At 37.5% G+C, this 24,453-nt stretch overlaps 1 protein-coding gene across 4 annotated transcripts in view; it reads left to right on the plus strand.

Annotated features, from left to right (window-relative positions):
• Nucleotides 1–24,453, plus strand: part of LOC126236930 (obscurin) — a 681,004-nt gene that overhangs the window by 306,501 nt on the left and 350,050 nt on the right. For 3 of the 4 annotated variants that reach the window (XM_049946608.1, XM_049946610.1, XM_049946609.1), the window contains 4 exons: nt 2,499–2,674; nt 9,899–10,004; nt 10,147–10,431; nt 10,552–10,836. In XM_049946608.1, the coding sequence (XP_049802565.1) occupies nt 2,499–2,674; nt 9,899–10,004; nt 10,147–10,431; nt 10,552–10,836 (852 nt within the window). The remainder of the gene's footprint in view (nt 1–2,498; nt 2,675–9,898; nt 10,005–10,146; nt 10,432–10,551; nt 10,837–24,453) is intronic. The other variant, XM_049946611.1, reaches the window with a different exon arrangement.

The raw sequence follows: 24,453 nt of genomic DNA on the forward strand, positions 1-24,453 counted from the left end.
ACTCTTGTGCAGAAAGGAGTGCAGTATTCTGATGCATCCATTTTCAATAAGCTACCACAAGAACTCAAAAATCTTAGCAGTAGCCCAAACGCTTTTAAGTCTAAACTGAAGAGTTTCCTCATGGCTCACTCCTTCTATTCTGTCGAGGAGCTCCTGGAAGAGCTAAAAAATTAAGCAAATTCCAGTGTGAAATTATTGATTTTCTTTATTTAAACTTACGACTTGTTGCCTGAATATGTTTTTTATATTTCATTTTATCTGTTTCTGCTATCATGTTATAATTTCATGTATTGACTCGTTCCATGACCATGGAGACTTCTTCTTAATTTGGTCCCATGGAACAATAAATAAATAAATAAAAGAAATAAACATGAGCAGTTAATACTGCTTGTGGATGTCATTGGATTTGTCTTTCGATGATATCTCTTATGTGCTCAGTTGAAGACAGATCTGATGATTGAGCAGACCAAGGCAAAATGTCGACACCCTGAACAGCATATTGGATTCCAACAGCGGAATGTGGGCAAGCGTTATCCTGTTGCAAATCACCCCCTGGAATATTGTTCAGAAATGTTGGCACATGAGATTGATGTACCATTGTCCATTGTATGTAGCATGCAGACATGTCGGTTGCAGGCTCACAACTGTACTCTTTCTAACCAACACACAGCCATTGGTTGCACTGAACCAGAACCAGTCTTCATCAAAAAACACAACAGACTTCCAACCTGCTTTCCAATGAGCTCTCATTTAACACCAGATGGTGGTGGTTTGGGGTCAGTGGAATGCACGCTACAGGGTATCTGGCTCAAAGTTGTCCTTGAAGTAACTAATTTTTAACGAGTTGTTGTGTCACTGTGCTGGTAACTACTGCTCAGATTGCTGCTGCAGATGCAGTATGATGTACAAGAGCCATATGCTAAACATTATAATTGTCCCTTTGAGTAGTACCACATGGTCATCTATAACCCAGTCTTCGTGTGACCATACATTCCCGTGACCACCACTATTAGCAATTGTGTATAGTGGCTACATTCCTGCCAAGTCTTTCTGTAACATCGCAGAAGGATCATCCAGCTTCTCACTGCCCTAATACATGACCTCGTTCAAGCTCAGTGACATATTGATAATGATGTCTTTGTCACCTTAAAGGCATTCTTGACTAACATCAACTCACCATGTCCGATCTCAAAGGTAACTAAAGTTCAAGACTGTTGTCGCACATATTTAGAGCAAACCTACTTCGCATCCTGATAGTGACACTACTAGAGCCTCTCTTATGTGACTGGCACGCAATTTCAATAGATATAATCTTTCAGCTGTAGCAACACGCCTATCAACTTTCGTTTATGACACAAAACTCCTTCTTGGTGTTGGAATTTTCTTTTCTGTCAGTGTATTTCATGAATATCAAACTTAATCACAGCTTCTGAATTCATTGGATGTCAGCTTCACTAGGCAGGGCTTATAGATATACAATATATTACTGGCGCACAAAAATTTGTGCTGGACTGGGACTTGAATGCAGATTTCCCATTTATCATAACATATTTCTGTTAGTATTTTGTGGCTCTATGTGGTGCTTCGTAATGAAAGCCATGAAAATACCAGTAACCACAACTTGAGACACTTATGTTATCTTCTCAGTTAAATACAGTGAATTATACTTAGCATAAATTATTTTGTTTCAAAGAAGTCCACATTTTAAAACACAGAATACTGTATTAAAATAAATACCAGATAAAACATACTTGTACTGCCACATCTTTTGCAGTATGATAAGATAGTGTGCTGTTTGCAGCACAGTCAGTTTTTGTGAATATCAGCCTGTTCATAAGGGCGGGGAAGGGGCTTGTTGAAGTAATGTTCCTATTTTTGAATGCCAAATCAATACCACTTTTGTACAACAAAATCATATATTTTCAGAATTTGAAGGTGCTTCTTCCATTCAGTATACATTATTACACCTTACTGAGGGCTACTAACTGTTGAAGAAATGGTTAGAACTTAGTTACATGAAGGCTAGACCTGGGCATTTCCAGAAGAATATTGTTTTTCTCTCTCACACACACACGCTTGGGAGCTCATGTCCTAGATGACAATTGTTGTGAAGTCATTTCACCTCCTAGTAATAATTTTCATCTGATATCAAATTTTACATCAATTTTATTAAATGCCTAGCCACTACTTTTGATTCTACAAGCTTAACTATAATAATAATAGATTTATTTTGTCCATGTATAATTCAGTCGGAGGTCTATCTAGTGCAGTTTTCTGATTAAATCCAAAATTAAAGAATTATCCAATACCAACCATTAATTTCCTGTGCTGTTCTAGTGTATGTTTATCAGTGGCTTGTACAACACACATTTTCGATGTCATTAGTTTTATTTAACATTCTTAATATATGAAATGAATTTATGAAACAATATTTTTCGTTTCTGTGGCAAATGTCATTCTGTAATAAACATGTATTTTGATCACTTTGTCATATCCAGGTACAAGGACAACAAGGAAGTAACAGCAGGAGGCAGGGTTCGTTTTCTTTATGAAGATGATGAAAGTATCTCCCTTATTATTAAAGGTGTTACACCAGATGATGCTGGAAAATATAAGATAGTAGCAAAGAATGACCTGGGAGAAGATTCTGCTGAAGTAGATTTGATGGTCAAAGGTTAGTTTATACTACACATATTTTCAAATCATATGGTTTTCATATAATTAGTGATAATAATAATAAAGATTTTATTGTCTTTAGCCCATTACAGTAATTGACAACGTCAAATGAAGATACAGTTTATAATACATTGTGATAAGGTATTGACTACTGAAATATTTTAGCTTATATTACAATAAATGTGCAGTGGGTCATCTGTTGGATTACTGCATTTTACAGTTGAAGAATTCATTGATATCATAGAACGGGTGGGCAATAAACCATTCATGCAGTCTTTCTTTGAATGTATGTTCAGGAAGATCCTGTATAGCATGTGGCAGCTTATTAAGTGCCCTGTGACTTCATAGCTATTTATTGATTTTGATAATCTGTGGTAAGGTGTGTATATGTAAGGGTTTGCAGTGAGCCTTACGTGAAGAATTTGTAATTATCCTAATGCTTTCTTCTGCAATAATAGGATGTCACATATATGACTACAGTTACCCCACAAGATAATGCCATAGGATATTATACTTTGTATCTTCTGTTGTCAATTATTATTATAATAATATTCATTATTGTTATCATTATAACAAATATAATAATATGAGAGACAAAAATGATGCACTTATTTGCCAGTTGCTGAAAGAGGAGCTACTGGAGTAGAGCTGATTGGAAGACAAACAGAAAAAGACATGTGCAGTTAAGTTCTCAGAAGTATCAGATGCTTCATAAGAATAAAATTCTTCATTTATACTTTCGATATGCACTTTTTGTGATAATTTCCATTTTAGAATATTGCACATGAGATACAGATGTATACTACAAAAATTTGTTGAAGGTCATACATAAGCCTTGGATACATTCCTAACAAATCTACCACTTTATATTACATGTTGATCCAAATTTGGAATGCAATACATCAGTGATCATACGTGATACAGGTTTTGAAAGTCCTTGGTAGGTTTCTGGAGTTATATGGCATCAGATGTTTTTTCGCAGGTCACACAATTCCCATAAATTAAGGGCCAGTGGGTTGTGGGCTCGGAACTGACACCTGCTAGTGTCCCAGATGTGTTCTACTGGGCTAGCATAAAGTGAATTTGGTGGCCAGGATATTAATGCGAGTTAACTGCCACACTTTCTGTTAACTACTGTAGCATGATTATGGCCTTGTGACATAGGCAGTTATCCTGTTGGAAGATGCCATCACTGTTGGGGAATACATCAGGAATAAAGGAGTGCAATTAGTCCACAGTAATGTTCATATAGTCTACAGATATCCTGGTGCCTTTGATTACTACCTCAGGGCCCATGGAAACCAAGGAGAACATCCACATAACATAGTACCCCCCCCCCCCCCCACACACACACACACACATTCTGAGCAACTGTTTTCTGGATGTTGGCATATCCACACCCAACCTTTGAACCTAGTGTAACAAGAATCTGATTCTGCCAACCAGGTGACATGTTTCCATTAATTCACATACTAATCTGAATGATCTCAAGCCTTGTGCAGTTGATGTCATTGGGACATCATGGGAATGGCTGTCAGGGGAGCCAAATTCTCCTCTTTTAAAGAATTTGGAAGAAGAGTTACTTCCATCACAAAATTTTGTGTGGCAAGCACCAAACTAGTATAAATTACTTCTTTAGTCTGGACTACTTTATTAAGCTACTTCTGCAGTAATATACTCCTTTAGTAACCGTTGGAGAGCTCGATTACTATTTAATTCTTTAGTTGTTTTTAATGTAGTAGTTTTACTAAAGAAGTAAGCCATTTCTGCAGACTGCTGGCACGTGCATTACATTCCCTCCCAGAAAATATTGATTGCTGGCAGACATTATTGCATCACTTATTGCATGATTTATGTTCATCGCTATAATTGTAGAAGCTAAAAAGGATTATTAAACTGAATTATTAAAATTGGAAAATATAAATCCAGTCATACTAATTAATGATAAGATCCCTGTATTATAAAAAAGAAATGTGCTATTAATGGATGAATTTGTTGTTAACCCCACCATCTAAAGCTACTAACATCCATTGTTGGTTGGTGATACTTATTAACACATGCGCCAATTTGAGATACGAGCTCGCAGCAACATGGAGGTAGCTGGGAAACGTTCAAAAAACATACCAGAAAATGAAAAAGTATGGATTGCTGAAGTAATGAAAATGTACATAACTGCTATTGAATCTAAAAAGCATGATATCAACATGCTAAAAAGGAAAAAGAATGCTTGAAAAAAAAGGAAAAAAAATTACACACTGAATACAACGCAGAAGCTCTTAAGCAAAAATCACAAGAGCAGCTTAAAGTAATTTGGAAAGAGATGAAAACAAAAGCAAAGAAAATGAAAGCTAAATGTAATTGAGAACAATTTCAAACTGGCAGTGGAGTAGGTGAGACAAAGATCAATGATATAAGCCAAATGGTTGTTGATACGATCTCACAAGTTTTTGAAGGGATAGCAGGAGTTCACGACAATGACGCATCTGAAGATAATGTGATACTTTCAAGCAACTTTGACTATGATAACTGTTGTAGGTGAAACTTGATCCCATATTCATGAACCTCGCCCTGCATTCTTTGGTGGGAGCTTATCAGAAGATGTGCCCAGCAAAAGAGGGAGACAACCTGTGGTTGTGGTGAAGAGCCGAGAGTTGTTGAAAAAAGCAGACAAGCTTCATTCCTTAAAAAATTCATTTAATATGAGAGGAATATAATGTAAAAATGTTATTAATAGAAAGATGAAGAAAAATCATGGAAGAAGAGCATAACCTTAAATGGAAATTATGAATAAGATGAAGAACATAATGGAGCAAACTTCAGGTTCCAGTTCTTCAGCCAATGTGCTCGAGAAATGTGGGTTTTTGTGACTGAATAAGAATGTTGTGTAGAACTGCAGCAGCCACAATAACATTCCCACACTTGTTTGGTTTAAATCACATTGTTTTAGTGAGAATTTGGAAACGTTTCATTAAAACACTGAATGCTCACTCTGTTACAAATCTGGTAGCAATATGGGCTCTATTGTAGCACCGTTTGGCTCCTGTGTGGGCTCAGAATACAGGCATGATAAGATGTTTTAGAGTGAATATCCACTATCTTCAACAAGCAACCCATCATGTTGTCCATTTTTGAACTCTGCAGCAACTCTACTATTGTCCCAAATATGTACATCATGCATGGAATGCGGCCAATGGCTTACCATGTTCAGAATCTTCATATTGGCATCATAGATGATTTGTGTATTGATAGAAAAGAAATTCTTGCATTTTCTGTATAGTTCTGCTTGTGCTCCAGAAGGATAAAGTATGGGTATATGTACACAATCTATGGCCCCTGTGACATTTGGGAATCTACCATTTCGATGGAATTGCCTTTTGTTCTTTGATATATTTTCTTGGCTCTGTGGCATGGACACATACAGTGGCTTTAAGGCAATTAAACTGTTTATCACACTGTTGAAAGCTCTTCCAGCAGTAGTACGATGGATATTTATGAGATCCCCAGCTACGATTTGATAAGTACCTGTATGAAAGATTTGCATCCACAAAGAAGTTGCAGCCTTGGAGACAAAGCACAGTTCCAGTCAGAATTATGCTGCAGTAATGGCTTCAGCATACCAAGCAGCAACTCAAAATATTTCTTACGAGATCCAAACTGCTCTTTGAAATCACTGTCACTAAGCATTACAAAAGTGTCTCTTCTCTCCAGTACAACCCTCATTTTTGGGATGTTCACCTCTTCCTCCATCTCCACATATTCTTTTTAGTCCAGGTAATCCATAGAATTCAGCACTTAGAACACAGAACTCAAAAATCGCACCTTACTGTCTTACTTTACTCCTACTACTGCCTAGGAGTAAATTTTGGCTTTGTTTCCCACTGATGTTACTAACATAGTAGCATACTCTTCAATGATTCTCTCCACCAGTAATGGAGGAAATAAATTTACTTCAGAAGTAAATGAAAAATTTACTCCTGGAGTAATTCACTCCTTTAGTTCAGTGCTATTGACGGGAAGTCACTGATTTTCTTCTCTCTTAGTAACTTACTACTTTAGTTCACTCACTCCTGATTGGTGCTCACCACCTTTTATTTAGATACCACTGTTCTTATGCTGTGTTCCATGGCTGTGAGTGGTGCACTATTGCTTGTAGACACATTGGACAGTCTGCATTGATACACCAACACTCTGGGCAACTTCACTCACAGTAAGATCATCATTACACATCAAATGCAATAGTTCCTTTCAGTGCTGCAGGGTCACATTACACCTGGTCCAGTTCTGCACCACCTACAGTGATCATTTGCGGTGTGACTAATATTTGCATGTTGAACTTATTTTGAATTTGATTTTGTTTGTGTGAAATGCATTAATCAGTTTTCTGTGGCTCTGGTCTCTGTCATGTCTCACTTCCATTAGGTTGTCAGCAAACATTTTGAGTCGTTCACATTCCAGGTGCTTAAATTTGCAAAGTATCTTTACAGTAACAATGAGGATAAGGAAGTAGAGTTGGTCCACATTATTCTGTGTGTCTCCTTTTTCTGGCACAATTCTATAAAAAATCCGTATTAAATATGATAGATCTGGATCTCAGGCATCTTCCATACAAGACTATTGTCTTCATCAATTTCTATTACTGTCACCATCATCATTTCCTATGACCTTGGCCTGTGATTCTGTCTCAGTGTGGATGCTTCTGTGATGACAATCCACGTGTGTTTCTAGTCTAAGTTTGTACTGTAATACTTTCGACTAAGGTTTTCATGATTTAATTTCTCCCATTTTGGTGTAGTTTATTAAGGTCTGAACTTGTTGATTTATGGAATCTATTTCTCAATTCTACAAACATTGACTTGTATATAAGTTGCATCTTTTCCTTGTGATCAATAAGAAGATTACCAGTAATGCTCATCTCATCCATGGGGAGAAAGCAGCTCAGCAGATATTGATGTATAACATAATTTGTTTTCCAGTTGCTATTAGAGTGGACAGAGTGAGGGTGACAGAAACACAAACTGTGTTTACTGTCATATTTCATATTTAGGAGTTTCTAAAAAACCTAGCTAGATAATAAATGGAAAAAAGACAACAAATCACGCCATTCAGAGCTTTTGAGTTATATCAGTGAAAATAATCAGTATTTGAAAATATAGGTGAAAAATCTGCACATCATGTGGCAGCAGGAGCAAATACATATAAAATATATGGAAATGCCTAAGCTTTCAGAGCCAGTGACTCCTTCTGGCAGAAGGTTTGAAGGGAAAGGAAGAGGGATGAAGGAATAAGACTAGTGATAAACAAAAATGAGCAACTTAGTATAACATGTTTTCATTATATGTTAATTAAAACTGAATGTAACAGTTTTAGATGTTCGTACCAATTGATTGAACTTTATGGGTTTGGTATATTAGTACTTTATCATCATTTACATATTACATTACCTACTACGTAGAGATTACTACTTTGTTTATGTTTCCGACATTATCTTGTTATTTGTCTAATTTGGAATGGTTGCTTATGATATAATTAGTGTAGTAAGGAAATATACAAAATTGGTCCATTACAGTATTGGAAACTGGATAGTGGCTAGCCCTCAATGAACTAAGAGTTGTGGTAACCATCTGTTCAAGTTGCTTTCCATTCTAACCTGTTAAGTTTCACAATGTGGCCACTAATCTTTTTTCTCTCCTCAACTTCAGGCCTTCTCTGCCCTCTTCCCCCTCCTGCCAAAGTTTGTAACTGCACCTAGTAGCTCTACCCTTTCTCCACAATGTTGCTGCATGCTCCTCCAAGCAGCACTAGACCTTGCACCACCCCTACACTGCTACCGCTCCCTCTCCCTGCCCCAGGACCCACATATTGCTTCTCCTATAAGGTGCAGTTACTGTATGCAGTCTGGCCTCTGTGACCAGAGACATTGGTCTGGTGTGTGTGAGTAGTTGTGTTTGTGTGATCACATGTTTTCTACATTAGAGAGCCTTTTGTCAAAAAGCTCAAATGCGTAGCAGACTTTTTGTTGTGACTATCTGTTGGTCAACATACTACTAAGCTGAGCAGACAAATTTAGGTACAGCTTTAAATTATAATTTTTTCTGTTTGTTCCAATTTTGATGAAATAAAGCATCTATGTAGCTCCAAGCTACACTCAAGGTACCTGTGGAAACCCCACGAAATTTTGTCATGAAGTTTCGGAGATTAGCATGTTCAAACAGACAGGTATGGTGGTTTTCCAGTTTTGTTATTAATATAGCAAAAACTACAATCAACTGAAAATATTGAATAATACACCAGGTCAGAATATGACATAAATATGTGTTTTAAACACCATCATGGTTTCCTTCATAAATTTATTTGTTAATAAATCCACTAATGCACCCATCTTTGCACAAAATTAATTCTTAATGTAAAATATACCACCTTACTCTTTCTTCTAATATGCTTTTGGTGTAAACTATGACCTGTACCTTTTATTGTCCAGTTTCTTGATATTTAAATTTTTAAATATAATTTTGTAACATCCCCTCATGTGAATAATCTTCAAGAGAAGTAGAATCATATTTGTATCAGTCACTCATTTCTTAACTGTTTTAAATGAAAAAGTTGGCTTTCTGTAAAACTTCTCCAACTTTGGACGAATTTCTCCCGCAGAAAAACTTTTCAAGATAGACATTTGTGGTGGCTCAAAATTCTCGTTTATCTATTTCATCAAAATGCACAATTGGAAGTAGCTTTACAAACAAACCTATTTCACACATCATGTTCACACTTGACTCATGTATTGCACACAAGACACAAACGTAATGAAAGTTTTTCATTGCTCTCATATTAAATTCAGAAATAACTGAAATTTTTAATCACTCAACTGTCTGTTGCAGCAACCCATTTGTTTTCTTTTCACTTTTCCATCAGAGGTACTGACAATGAATGTACTGGGTGCTGTTTGTTGCTTTCCTCTTTTATTATCAAGTGAGCAGTGACTCAGTGGGCTGCGGTGCGATGTGGTGATTTTTATCAGTATTTAATGTTTCAAAAATAATTGATGGTGGCTTATCTTGCAGAAGCTTGTCAAGTTGATACTAGTTTCTATTTATAAACATTAAATAGACCTAAAAGAAATTGTTACTGTGTATTCATAATTGTCAAGTACATTCCTAAGTAGGGCCTAGTTATTTTTAATATGAATTGAATCACATACAAAAATTGTGTGAATTTTTTATTCCAGCACCACCAAAAATTAAGACCAAAATGCAGGATGCATCATGCATGACAGATCAACCATTTAAGATGACTGTTGAAGTGGAAGGAGTTCCAGAACCTGAAATCAAATGGTAAGGAAAAATAAAAGACAATTCTATTTCAGTCCTCAAAAAAATTTGTCAGTAGCAAAATCTTTAGAGAGGAACTATATTTATTTATATTTCTGCCTGCCCTGTTTCAAAAATTAAATACAATGTTACTTCTGGTTAACAGGTACAAAGATGGCCAACAAATTATACAGACAGATCGTATAAAAATAATCAAGGAAACTTCAGAGACATACACCCTCTCCATTACAAGCACAAAATTAGAGGATTCTGGGTCCTACTCAATTGTGGCAACCAATGAAATGAGCCAGACTTCTGAATTTTGGAAATTTGTTGTCCACTCTGGCCCACAGTTCCTTAAAACAATGAACAAGTCAGTGGAAGCAAGGGAAGATGATACAATAACATTTGAAGTCAAGGTTCAGGGTGATCCTAAACCAGATGTGAAATGGTAATCACTGTGCTCAATTATGCAATTTAATTGCTTATTTCTGTTCTAGATTTTTAGTTTACTTCCATGAACATGTGCAGATTAATGGAATGTTTTGTTATTTATTTTGTTACATTACAGGCTTAAGAATGGGGAAGAGCTCAAAGCAGATGGCAAGCACATTATAACTGAAGTTGATGGCCCAACACACACTTTAACAATCAAAGGCACTACAAGAAATGATTCAGGAACCTACAGTTGTGAAGTGATAAATGATCATGGCTGGAAAAAAGATGAAGGAGTATTAAATGTCCGTTGTGCTCCTGAGTTCAAGAGAGATCTGTCTGACCTTCAAGCAAATGAAGGCGATACAAATATTGAGTTTAATGTTAAGGTTGATGCATACCCCAAGCCTAAAGTGAAATGGTAAGTTATGTAATAAAAGCAGTAAGATTATTGTTGTTGTTGTTGTTGTTGTGTGTGTGTTAGCTGTAAGGAGAAGATAGAATACTATGTAAATGTGAGGTATGTTTATACAAGTGGCATACAATAAGCAATGCATCATATGTTTTTCTGAAATCATGTTGGTTTTGTTCAGCTGTACAATACACTATATTATTCCCCACTCTTGTGGCTGCAAAATACTGTTTTTCAACATAATCTCCATTCAATGCTGTGGCCTTTCGCCAGCTTATTGGGAGTGCCTGTATGCCCACATGGTACCATTCTACTGGCTGACATCAGAGCCAGCATCTTGCTGTATCAATAATGTCCCCATCACCCATGTATTGCTTCTTGTAGGTGCAACCTTCATTGGACCAAATGGATGGAAGTCGGAAGGTGTGAGATCTGGGCTGTAGGGTGGATGAGGAAGAACAGTCCAATGAAGTTTTATGAGTTCCTCTTGGTTGTACAGACTTGTGTGAGGCATTGCATTGTCATGCAAAAGGAGAAGTTCATTTGTATTTTTGTGTTGATGAACATGCTGAAGTCATTTCTTCAGTCTCCTGAGGTTAGCACATGACTGTTGCACTACCAATGACAATGTCTAGTTGTGCAGTGATGTGTTTGATTGTGACTGTTGATGACCTTGAATGAGAATGCCTGCTTGTAACAACAGTGCAGGAGTCATATGCATGTAACAACATTGCAGGAGTCACAGATATGTGTGCCAACTTTGAGTTCAGACAGGTTTGCGCGACCTTGTTGCGATTATGACAGACACCTCACTGTGCTTTTGTTTACTGCCGGGAATGCTTCTCTATTACAGATGCCACTTTGAGGGCTATATATAGTGGCACCACCAATTGGAACTTCATGAAACTGTAGGGGCTAAAGCAGGAATATTCCACAATGTCCCACAAGTTCTGTATTTTTAAACCGATATTGGACAAGACAAAAAGATATACTGCATTACCTTTTATACGTCCCCCGTATTTTACAGTCAGTATAATATATTGCACCAGATAAATAATTTAAGATATGCTGTTGCTATTTATTGTTAACATTTCTTGCTATTTCATATTTACGTCCCTTTCTGCATTATCTGGTTGACTAACATTTTTGTAATTGTTTCTCATTGTTTTCATATTTTCTCTTAATTTCTTTATGGCAGACCTTACACAAATCTTTGTTTGTTTGTTTTCATGCTCTCTGCTGTTCAGCCACATGGTGCATGGTGTTATTTACAGGCTATGTAATAATTCTGTTGCATAATGAGGAAGAGTATTCTTTACAAAATATCTCCTGTGTTGAATTCTACATGATTCATATGAGATTGTGTTAGTTATTAACGTCTATTTTTCAATCAATTTTGATTTCTTATGGCATAACCTAAATCATCAGGAAAGTGTCTGTATTGCCATGTACTACTCCTGGTTAAAATGCTTCACCTTTTAGGTCCTATGTTTGCAAACACACCTAGAATAAACCTGCCAGAAACTTGGAACAAAACACCTCACACTGCCTGAGGAAACTGTCCATCAACATTCGCAACACTGCATCCAACAAGCCATCACCTCCCCATCCCTTAGGCAACTAGCCAACCTGGCCTTCTTAGTGAAACACTGAATCTTTATTTATCTCCTATTGAAGCCCAACTATAGCCATAATCTCACTCTTCACACCTCACAATCCCAGCCCACATTTAGTCCCAAATATCTTATTCAGATGCCTCTTATACTACTCTTTTGAATAGTGCAATGGCCAGTCACACCCCAAATTCAGTCTAACTGCCCTTGTGAAAGACCTTCTCTCATTCACCCGTAACCTCAGTTCCACCCAACAATCAATATAATGAGCAACAATATTTGCCTAGAACAGTTCAAGCACAAATCCCAAAGAGATTCCTGAAGAATATCAGCAAAACTTGAAGAATGTATTCAAGGTGAGTTCCAAGTTACCTGTGATCTAGTGGCAGATTGATATATTGCCATCCACACTGGAGACAAAGGCTCCACTACTGTGGTACATGACTGTGGGCAGCCATTGAGTTTCATATGCCACAACATACATACAGTAACTGTTCGTAAAGACACCTTTCTTTCCATTCAGACTGAGGTGTAGATAATCCTTAAAACCCTAGGCCCCTCAAAAAGTCTCGCCGGTGTTTCTGTAGAACTACTTACTCCACCTGACCCACATCCCAGTCTTCTACCACTTTCGAAAATTCAGAAAAATGATCAGCATGCCTGTTACATTGTAGCAGATAAGAACATTCCTATCAAAAGTGTGCCAGTTTTGGTAGACCAGCACCTCTGACCTACCACAAACAGCCTCTCCTCCTACATAAGACAGCAACACCAAATCCCTTGACATGTATATCGAAGGCCTCTCTCAGTCTTTCTTCTCCTGCAACTACACCACAGAATTTAACCACAAAGAAATCTCTGAAAGTCTTCTTCTCTTCTCATCTTTCAGTGAACACAGCTCTCGCTTCCAAAAGACTTGGAGTCATCATCATTGTTATCATTGCGTACCATCTAAACTTCAAGTGCCTCAGTTCATTATTCCATCAGTGTTATGACTAGTAATAGTCTAGCCCTGTAATGAGATTGTCTCCCTGATATCCTTCCCATATCATTAACTGTCACCTTCTGCCATTCTCTGTAATATGCTTGTCAAACTATATGACGTTCCCAGACCATTATACATACACCAAGATTCCTTCCCCCTGCAGTTGTGCCTGCTATAAAACCTACCCAATTCACCAACCCACTACAACCTAGTGCAGCTCCACCAGTCAAAAATCCTGTATCATAGGAAGAAGAGCAATATGTGAAACAATATGTGTTGTTTTCAAATATACATACCGTATTTACTTGAATCTAAGCCGCACTTTTTTTCCGGTTTTTGTAATCCAAAAATCCGCCTGCGGCTTAGAATCAAGTGCAAAGTAAGCGGAAGTTCTGAAAAATGTTGGTAGGTCTGCCACAACTAACTTCTGCTGTTGAATTATGAAGCGCTACACAGGCATGCTTTGCAGGCACAAAAATACTGGCGCCAAAACCTCTGCGTCAGTACATAAATTTTTTAAAAAGGTAGAAGACGAGCTTTTTTCTCTGCCCCGAGTTTCGACCACTGCATTTTCATACATTAAGCAACGAAGTAAATAGAAATTTTGTATTGGTCATCTTCGAATGTAGCGGCCTTTCAAATATTCGTAGCAAGGAAAATAAATTTCTTAACACAAAAATACCAACAATGTACAAGACTTTAGGATTGTTGCACAAGTTGATACGCTGAGGCCCATTAAGATTTCACGTAGCGCACCTATTGCTTCGTGGCATTTTGTAAAGTGCTTGTTGGTGTTAGTGAACCATAATGAACGGCTTTCATTATAGTGCCAAACTCAAGAGGGGAGCTATTTCTTTTGCGGAACAAAGTTCTAATCGTGCTGCAGGTCTGCGAAACGGGATTGATGAGAGCAACGTCAGGCGATGGCGACTACAGAGAGACAAATTATTTGAATGTTCAAGTACCAGGAAAGCATTTAGTGGGCCAAAGTGTGGCCGATATCATGCACCAGAAGTGATTTTAAATGAATTTGTTAAGGAACAGCATCAGAAATTCCTGCCCGTGAATGCCGAAATTTTAAAAATTAAGGCACATGAAATTGTTAGAGAGCAAAAAATCGAAAATTTTTAGGCTAGTCACAGCTGGATTGATCTGTTTATGAAGCGCTGGGGTTTTTCACTTCGGAGGCGAACTTCAGTTGCACAGAAGCTGCCGAAAAATTATGAAGAAAAACTTGGGGAATTTCAGCGCTTCATAATTAGGCAACGCACAGAAAAGCAATACCTTCTTGGTCAGATAGGAAACGCTGACCAAACTCCCGTATATTTTGACATGCCGTCAAATTATACGGTTGACGCTAAAGGAAAGAAAGACATAAGTGTTCTTATATCAGGGGGTGAAAAACAGCGGATGTCCGTCATGCTTGCTTGCACAGCAGATGGGCATAAATTACCCCCATTCATAGTTTTCAAGCGAAAGACTTTACCGAAATCGGAAGTGTTTCCAAAAACTGTAATTGTATGAGTAAACGAAACTGGGTGGTTTTTGAAGGACATGGTGTTGGAATGGGTTAGGTGTGTGTGTGTGTGTGTGTGTGTGTGTGTGTGTGTGTGTGTGTGTGTGTGTGTGTATGTGTGTGTGTAATCGTCGTCCTGGCGCAATGCTTTGTTTATGCTGTCTGTTGGTATTAGATGTACGCAAGCCATACGACACCTGCAGTTAAACGAAAATTAGAGGAAAGCAAAATGGACTTGGCACTATTTCCTGGCGGGATGACGTCAATTCTACAACCACTTGACCTCTGTTTGAATAATTGAACAATTTAAGGACAAGCTTAAACGCATGTACACAGACTGGCTTTTGAAAAGCGACAGACAACTGACACCAACAGGACGTGTAAAATGAGCAAGTTTGTTGCAAGTGTGCCAATGGATTTATGATGCATGGAAGTGTGTTCCAAATCAGACTGTGCAACAAGCATTTAAAAAATGTTCGATATCCAATGCACTAGATGGTACGGAGGATGATGCTCTCTATGAAGAAATGGGCAACAAAGAATCGAGTGATAGTGATTCCGAATCATGACTGATATTTTAAACGTTTCGTATAAGATGTACTACAAACCTAATAAAATTGTGTTTTAAATTTCAGTGTTTAATTACTAAGTTATTTTCATTCTTATTTTATAAGTGTTTCTAATCTGCATTGCACAGGATAGAAAAGAGTGGAGAGCTGTATCACACCAGCCTACGGACTGAAGACAACACTCTGCATTTGAAGTCATCACTAAAAATCTACTACAAAAATCCGACTGGCAAAACTGTTTGGGATGTATGTCAATATGGCCAACTCTACGTTCTGAATTTTTTCCTACCTGTGACAAGAGATGGTTGCTAATAGGAACTTTTATGAATCGTGAATCACATGCAGTATTCTCTTCACCATAAGAATAATACGAATGTAAAGATTATACCATGTATTCTTTCGTGTTTGCTGCTATTTCATTTAAATCCTGTCTGCCTAATAAACTGCGAAACTAGAGTGAGACAACAGCAAACGCGGAAGAATATACATATCATGTCATATTTATATTCATATTATTCTTATGCTGAATAGTGATACAGTCAGAAATGAAGCACAGCAACTGACTCGATTTTTGAATCTAAGATGACTAATTTCTGTGCAGAATGTAATGTACTAAAGAGGCGTTTGCAAAGATTTTCAAACGGAGAAAAATTTTCGTTAAATTCTCGTTCAGAACATTTTCTATCATACACAGTCTATTATTTGGTTCTTGTTGTTCATTATCAAAGAAAGCAGTAGTGTAAGTAACAACACATACCAGTGTCTTGCCATTGTTTCGCTAATGAGACAGTTCATCTCTATTTTTTTTTTTTTTATCGTAAGCGGCGGTAGCGGGCACAAAAGCAAACCATGCCGCGAGCGGCGACAGGCCGTAAACACTCATCATCAGAATGTGACAAACAATGCATGACACAGTACAATAATGCATTTTTAGCTTAGAGTGACATAAACACCTATAACGAAGAGAACGGCACTTAACAGATCAAAGCGAAATAAGCAATCGATTCAAACCAGATGATGCACGTGAAAAAGCAATGGCTACCTGGTAAAGCTTAACTGCTAAGCTTACGACTTGAACCAAACTGCTGAAGCTGTATCCATTATATCTAAATTGTGTCTCATGTTACAATGGATGAACTTTGTTTCAATTTGAAGATGCGGTCTAAAACTTTTCTCTCCCCTTGAATTTCGAGTTTCAAATTTCAGGTGCAGCTTAGATTCAGGAAATTTTTTTTTCCTTGATTTCGAGTCTCATTTTTCAGGTGCGGCTTAGATTCGAGTGCGGCTTAGATTCGAGTAAATATGGTATATCTACTGTTTTTACAGTTTTTTTTTACATTGGAATGACCACCATTAAACTGGGTATGTGAATGGACACAGAGGATCTCTCCACCTTGACATAACCAGTTTCCAGTTGCTAAGCATGCTGTACAGCATGATTTGAGATATCACCTCATGGGCAATTTTCCAGGGCCGAGGCAATGGGATGTTGCTTTCCCACATTGCCTTGCATCCTGTCACCTTCCTGATCTTAACAACTGTTAACAACCTCCCCCTCCCACTTTTATTTTTTTCCCTTCTCCTGTGGTTGAATTTTATTTACTTAATTGCTCTTCTGTCTCCATCTGCCACTCCCCTCTCCCCCCCCTTCCCCCCCTCTCTCTCTCTGCCCCAATTCATTTTCACATTTTTCACCTTGTTCTTAATTGTTTTCCATTTTTGGTTTCTCTTCCTCTTTAATTCATCATTACATCTCACTCTGTCCCTCCAACATAGGTGGATTTCTTTCAAAGTGGGATTCAAGTGATCCACCCCCCCCCCCCTTTTCAACCTTCTCCAATCAGTACCTTTTTCCTCCCTGATAAAGAACATGAAGGTTCCAAAACCTTGGACAGGTTTTTCTGTTTTAAGTGTGTGTATCAGCCTACTAGCGGTACTGGAAATTTGCCTCCTGATGTAAAGTGTTGTCTCTTTGTAATTTAATTATTATTATTTATTTCATAGTGAGCAAACCTGTTCATATCAGTGTATTCAAAGATATTATTGATGTGAGATTGAAGTTCTGGTAGATCTGTTGGCACAAAAACAATCTTTCTCATAACCCCATGGAAAAGCATCACAGTCATGGCACATTAATGAAACAATTTCAGTAATTTGTAATAATCCTGTGTAATTGGAATGATAAACTCCAGAAGTCCCATAATGCTGTATGTGGTTAAGAGCTATTCAGTGGGAAGATGAGACTTAAGCTAAATACAGGGTGAATTGAAATTTTGCGCACTCGGGCTTCGCACCACGACTCCTCACAATCCAGCAATAAAAAAATGTCTGTCACAAAATGTCATCCAGCGAGTACATTCTGCAGAAAAAGGGTGTTAAAGAGTGGCAATCTGGCAACACTGTAACCTCATGTATGGTAACTACCTCTGTCAGCACATATTAGTCATGCAGTACAGTTGGTGCACTGAATAGTTTTGGGTTAGCATGCAGGAGGTCGAGGGTTTGATCCTTGGTTGGGACACATTTTTTTATTTGCTGATTCCATTCTGACATTTCATCCTGTAATATACACTGTTTCTTAGCTCACATGTATCCTAAATTAACAACATTTTGTAATGCTGAATGTAACAAATACATGGTTTGACAAATAAGAAATAAACAGTTGAAACAAATGGCCTGTCATAGGACAGATTAACTACAAAAACAATACCAATTTTGAGATGCTACAGATGATAGCACAGTACAGTAACACAACATCTACTTGTCATTTATATTACATGTAATATGATCACATTAGCAACCAGTGACAATAATAATGTCCAAATTAATGACCGTCTGACCTTCACAACAGAATACGTTATCCTCAGATCAACAGGTTGCTCAAACCCCTGCTTGTCCAAACATTGCATAACATTAGCAACCAGTGACAATAATAATCTATATTAATGACTGCATGACCTTCAGAATAGAATACATTGTCTTCAGAACAACAGATTCTCAAAGCAACCTCCCTGCACATTTAGACATTGCGCAACCTGCCGAATCATACAGCTCTGGACCCTTCACAGCAAAGCCATGCCCACAGTAACAAGAGCAGCACAAACACTTGCTATCAGTTCTTCCACATTCATCGGCAGAGTAGAGTACACATGCTCCTTCAGGTGTCCCCATAGGAAGAAATCCAGGGGATTTAGGTCAGGTGAAAGCAGTGGCCATACAACTGGACCTCCATGTCCGAGCTATTTCCCTGGAAATGTTCTGTCCAAATACTGTCGCACATTAATTCCAGAGTGTGGAGATGCACCATCATGTTGGAACCATACCCTCTGCCAAACATGTAGTGCAACATTTCGCATGAAGCAAATAGTTTGAGAGGAATGCATGATACCTTCATGCAGTCAACTTGTCAGGCAACATGTATGGGCCCAAGCACCTGTCGCCAAATATTCCAGGCCAGACGTTGATACCAAAGCGAACTTGATATCCATGGTTGCGGGTGTTGTCCAGGTTAACCTCACACCAGTGGTGGGCAAGGTGCATATTGAAGACATCCTCACAAGTGAACGCTGCTTCATCCAACCATATTACAGTGTCCACAAAATCATTATTGGCTTCCTGTTGTTGTTGGAACCATTCACAGAATTGCATCCACTGATGGCGATCTGCAGTATGCAGGTGTTGCATGAAAGCATGATGATAGGGGTGGAGCCCATGCTCGTGCAGCATGTTAACGACCGTGCGTTTGAGACAAGCAGCTACCTTGCTATGGTACTTGTACTTTCCTGAGGTTCTTGGTGTATAATCTGCAGAATAGCTTCCACAGTAGCTGAAGTACGGCGAGTCTGTGGACAACCTCTGCCACGTCATGGTGGAAGGAGAGAACATGATTCCCAAAGCTGCAGCTCCAGATGACAAAACACATTTTTATGTGGATTGCGTCAACAAGGATATCTAGCAGCAGATTCATGAGTGGCAACACCAGCCTGGGTATTAGATGCACCAGGAACCAGAAGCATATCCACATATTCATCATTTGTGTATGCCATTTGTCTGCCACATTGGTTTAGAGGTTTACAATGTGAAAATTCGATATGTGTACACATGTACATTGGATTCTGTCATGGGTGCATTACTCCACTGACAACTAGTGCCTGTCTGTTGGACAGCATCTACAGTATAAACATGCTGTCAGTCCTGCACGCTGTTCCACCTAACATGCATTACCCCTTTGATAGATATTGTTGTGCATTATTCATCCCAGCACCGCTTATTATGAAATGTTCGGTTTTGAATTACACCGTTTCCCTAAAGGTAATAGACATGATGTTTCCACAATCCCACTGATAGAGTAATAATAATAATAATAATAATAACAAGCAACAAACCTAGGAACCAACACAACTGGATGCAGATCACAAGTATACACAACATTTATTATCAGATACCCGGAATTAAAATTTTTAACAGAACGACGACTAGCTGATCAGATCCGTGTAATAATAAAAAATAACAGGATACCCCAGTCAGAATTAGAAAACATCAAACAACAAGTACAACAAATACTGGAACAAAATAATGTGCAATCAGAAGAAGAAGAAAATACAGTAATGGACTCAAACATCCCAGAGCAAACAAACAAAGAACAACATGCATCAATTAAACAATCAGAGGAAAACGAAATCTTAAGACAGCCACCAGAACAAGCACATACAGAACTCGAAGTAACACACATGTTACATATAGAAGAAAAATTTCAGCTGACATATGTAGAATACAAAGACACAAATACAGACATTAGACCATTCTTGCGTAGACCGCCAAATAACCCACAAGTCGAAACAACAATAAAAACTATCAACACAATCATACACAACAAAATAAATGAAAACACAACTATGGAAGAGTTACAACTACTGGTTTATATAGGAGCCTCACTACACTAAATATACACACCAGGCAGAGGTCAGAACCAACCAACACACAGAAGAAACCCACAAAACCAGCATGGCAACACAGGCTACAGATCAGAATAGAAAAACTGAGAAAAGACATCGGTCAGCTAACACAATTTATAAGAAATGAAATATCAGACAAACGAAAAAGGTTAGGTAAAATCTCACAACAAGAAGCGATAGAGCAATTAGGTGAAAAGAAGCAGAAATTACAAGCATTGGCCAAACGACTTAGAAGATACAAAAAAAGTGAAAATAGAAGGAAACAGAACCAAACATTCAACACAAACCAAAAGAAATTGTACCAGACAATAGATAACACACACATTAAAATAGACAATCCACCAAACATAACAGACATGGAACACTTCTGGAGCAACATATGGTCAAACCCGGTACAACATAACAGGCATGCACGGTGGATACAAGCAGAAACAGACACATACAAGATGATACCACAAATGCCTGAAGTGATAATTTTGCAACATGAAGTCATCCAAGCAATTAATTCTACTCACAATTGGAAAGCCCTTGGAAAAGATAAACTAGCAAATTTCTGGCTAAAGAAGTTCACCTCAACACATTCACATCTAACTAAATTATTTAACAGTTACATTGCAGACCCATACACATTCCCTGATACACTTACACATGGAATAACTTATCTGAAACCTAAAGATCAAGCAGACACAGCAAACCCAGCAAAATATCACCCCATAACATGCCTACCAACAATATACAAAATATTGACTTCAGTCATTACACAGAAATTAATGACACATACAAGACAGAACAAAATTATAAATGAAGAACAAAAAGGCTGTTGCAAAGGAGCATGAGGATGTAAAGAGCAACTGATAATAGATGCAGAGGTGACATATCAAGCTAAAACTAAACAAAGGTCTCTACACTACGCATACATCGATTACCAAAAAGCTTTTGATAGTGTACCCCACTCATGGTTACTACAAATATTGGAAATATATGAAGTAGATCCTAAATTGATACAGTTCCTAAACATAGTAATGAAAAATTGGAAAACCACACTTAATATCCAAACAAATTCAAATAATATCACATCACAGCCAATACAGATTAAGCGTGGAATATACCAAGGAGACTCATTAAGTCCTTTCTGGTTCTGCCTTGCTCTGAACCCACTATCCAACATGCTAAATAATACAAATTATGGGTACAATATTACTGGAACATACCCACACAAAATCACACATTTGCTATACATGGATGGTCTAAAACTACTGGCAGCAACAAATCAACAACTCAACCAGTTACTAAAGATAACAGAAGTATTCAGCAATTATATAAATATGGCTTTTGGAACAGACAAATGTAAGAAAAATAGCATTGTCAAGGGAAAACACACTAAACACAAAGATTACGTATTGGATAACCACAGCGACTGCATAGAAGCGATGGAAAAAACAGATGCCTATAAATATCTAGGATACAGACAAAAAATAGGAATAGATAATACAAATATTAAAGAAGAACTAAAAGAAAAATATAGACAAAGACTAACAAAAATACTGAAAACAGAATTGACAGCAAGAAACAAGACAAAAGCTATAAATACTTATGCTGTACCAATATTGACCTACTCATTTGGAGTAGTGAAATGGAGTAACACAGACCTAGAAGCACTCAATACACTTACACGATCACAATGCCACAAATATAGAATACATCACATACATTCAGCAACAGAAAGATTCACATTAAGCAGGAAGGAAGGAGGAAGAGGACTTATCGATATAAAAAACCTACATTATGGACAGGTATACAATTTAAGAAAATTCTTTCTAGAACGAGCAGAAACTAGCAAAATACACAAAGCAATCACTCATATAAATACTTCGGCTACACCACTGCAATTTCATAACCACTTCTACAACCCTTTAGATCACATAACATCAACAGATACGAAGAAAGTAAATTGGAAAAAGAAAACACTACATGGCAAGCACCCGTATCATCTAACACAGCCACACATCGATCAAGACGCATCCAACACATGGCTAACAAAAGGCAATATATACAGTGAGACAGAAGGATTCATGATTGCAATACAGGATCAAACAATAAACGCCAGATATTACAGCAAGCATATTATTAAAGATCCCAATACCACAACAGATAAATGCAGACTTTGCAAACAACAAATAGAAACAGTAGATCACATCACAAGTGGATGTACAATACTAGCAAATACAGAATACCCCAGAAGACATGACAATGTAGCAAAAATAATACATCAACAGCTTTCCTTACAACATAAACTTATAAAACAACACATTCCCACATACAAGTATGCATCACAAAATGTACTGGAGAATGATGAATACAAATTATACTGGAACAGAACCATTATAACAGATAAAACAACACCACATAACAAACCTGACGTCATACTCACCAATAAAAAGAAGAACTTAACACAACTAATCGAAATATCCATACCCAATACAACAAATATACAAAAGAAAACAGGAGAAAAAAATTGAAAAATACATCCAACTGGCTGAGGAAGTCCAGGACATGTGGTATCAGGATAAAGTTGACATTATACCAATTATACTATCAACTACAGGAGTCATACCACACAATATCCACCAGTACATCAATGCAATACAGCTACATCCAAACTTATATATACAACTACAGAAATCCGTAATTATTGATACATGTTCAATTACCCGAAAGTTCCTAAATGCAATATAACATATACCGTACAGTTAAAAGGAAGTCACGCTTGATCAAGGTCCGCGTGACTTTCCATTTTTGACCAGACATATGGTCTGAGAAAAGAAAGAAACAATAATAATAATAATAATACATTTAGATATGTACTAAATAGCATGCGATTACCCAGACCAATGTTGAAAGGCATAATTAGTTGGACAATGGTGATAACACATTTAAATAGTAACCAAGATCGGACATTATTCGCAAACCATGTTGCTAGTCCTACTGGTAACATAAGACCCTAATGAAATGTTGTGGGCCTGAATGAGGCAAGAATAATAGTTGGTACTAATCTATGGGACTGTTGGAGGAGGGTAGAAGAAAAACAGGTTTTGCATCTAGTAGATGAAGTGGTACGAATGAATTCATGCCCACAACAAGGAAAGGGCTTCTTTCAAAGCTGACCAATGGTGTGAATAAATTCATACCCACGATGTGGGAAGGGCTTCTTTCTAAGTTGCCAGATTGCCACTCTTTTACGTCCTTTTATCTGCTGGATGTACTTGCTAGACGAAATTTTGTAGGAGACATTTTTTTATTGCTGCATGTGAGGAGTCACACTGCGAATCCCAAGCAAATGAATTTCACTTCACTCCGTATAATTAGCAGTGGAATAGATAGAAATCTCTTATTTCATTGCAAATATGACTAATTGATGCCATAGGTACTCTAGTGTGTACTACTACATCATTTAACATTGTCTTATTTCTGTAGACAGTTGTTACAGTGTCATCAAATGGTTCTGACAATTCAAAACTGATATCATTAGGTATATGTACTTACGCATTAACAACCACTTGATGCCTGTTACATCCTCTGCAGCTGTAGCTTATTTCTGGGAACTTAGTGGCTCCAGTGCTGTTGGAATTAGTTTTGAAATGCCTTATGTGCCTGTAATTACTGTCCATCATTTATATTTTGATAAAATTATTTGAAGAGTAAATTATGAAAGATTTGTAGAGGTGTAGCTACACCCTTCACACTTTGACAAATTAACCCAATTAGGTCAAGATTTTCTTTATTCATGTTTTGCCAGATTTATAGCACAATTTTCTGACAACAGTCATTCACTTTGCAGAAACTTTGATTTTATCACAATAGTGAGTTTTAATCATTGTTCAGTCATATAGCTTCAGATGCTGTCATATAATTGTAATATGAAGTCCAGTCCCCTGTGGTGTTGGTCCTATGCATACCTTTTAAAATAACAGTTTTAGTTATGATGTCT

The sequence above is a fragment of the Schistocerca nitens genome, chromosome 2, assembly GCF_023898315.1.
Source record: "Schistocerca nitens isolate TAMUIC-IGC-003100 chromosome 2, iqSchNite1.1, whole genome shotgun sequence".
NCBI lineage: Eukaryota > Metazoa > Arthropoda > Insecta > Orthoptera > Acrididae > Schistocerca > Schistocerca nitens.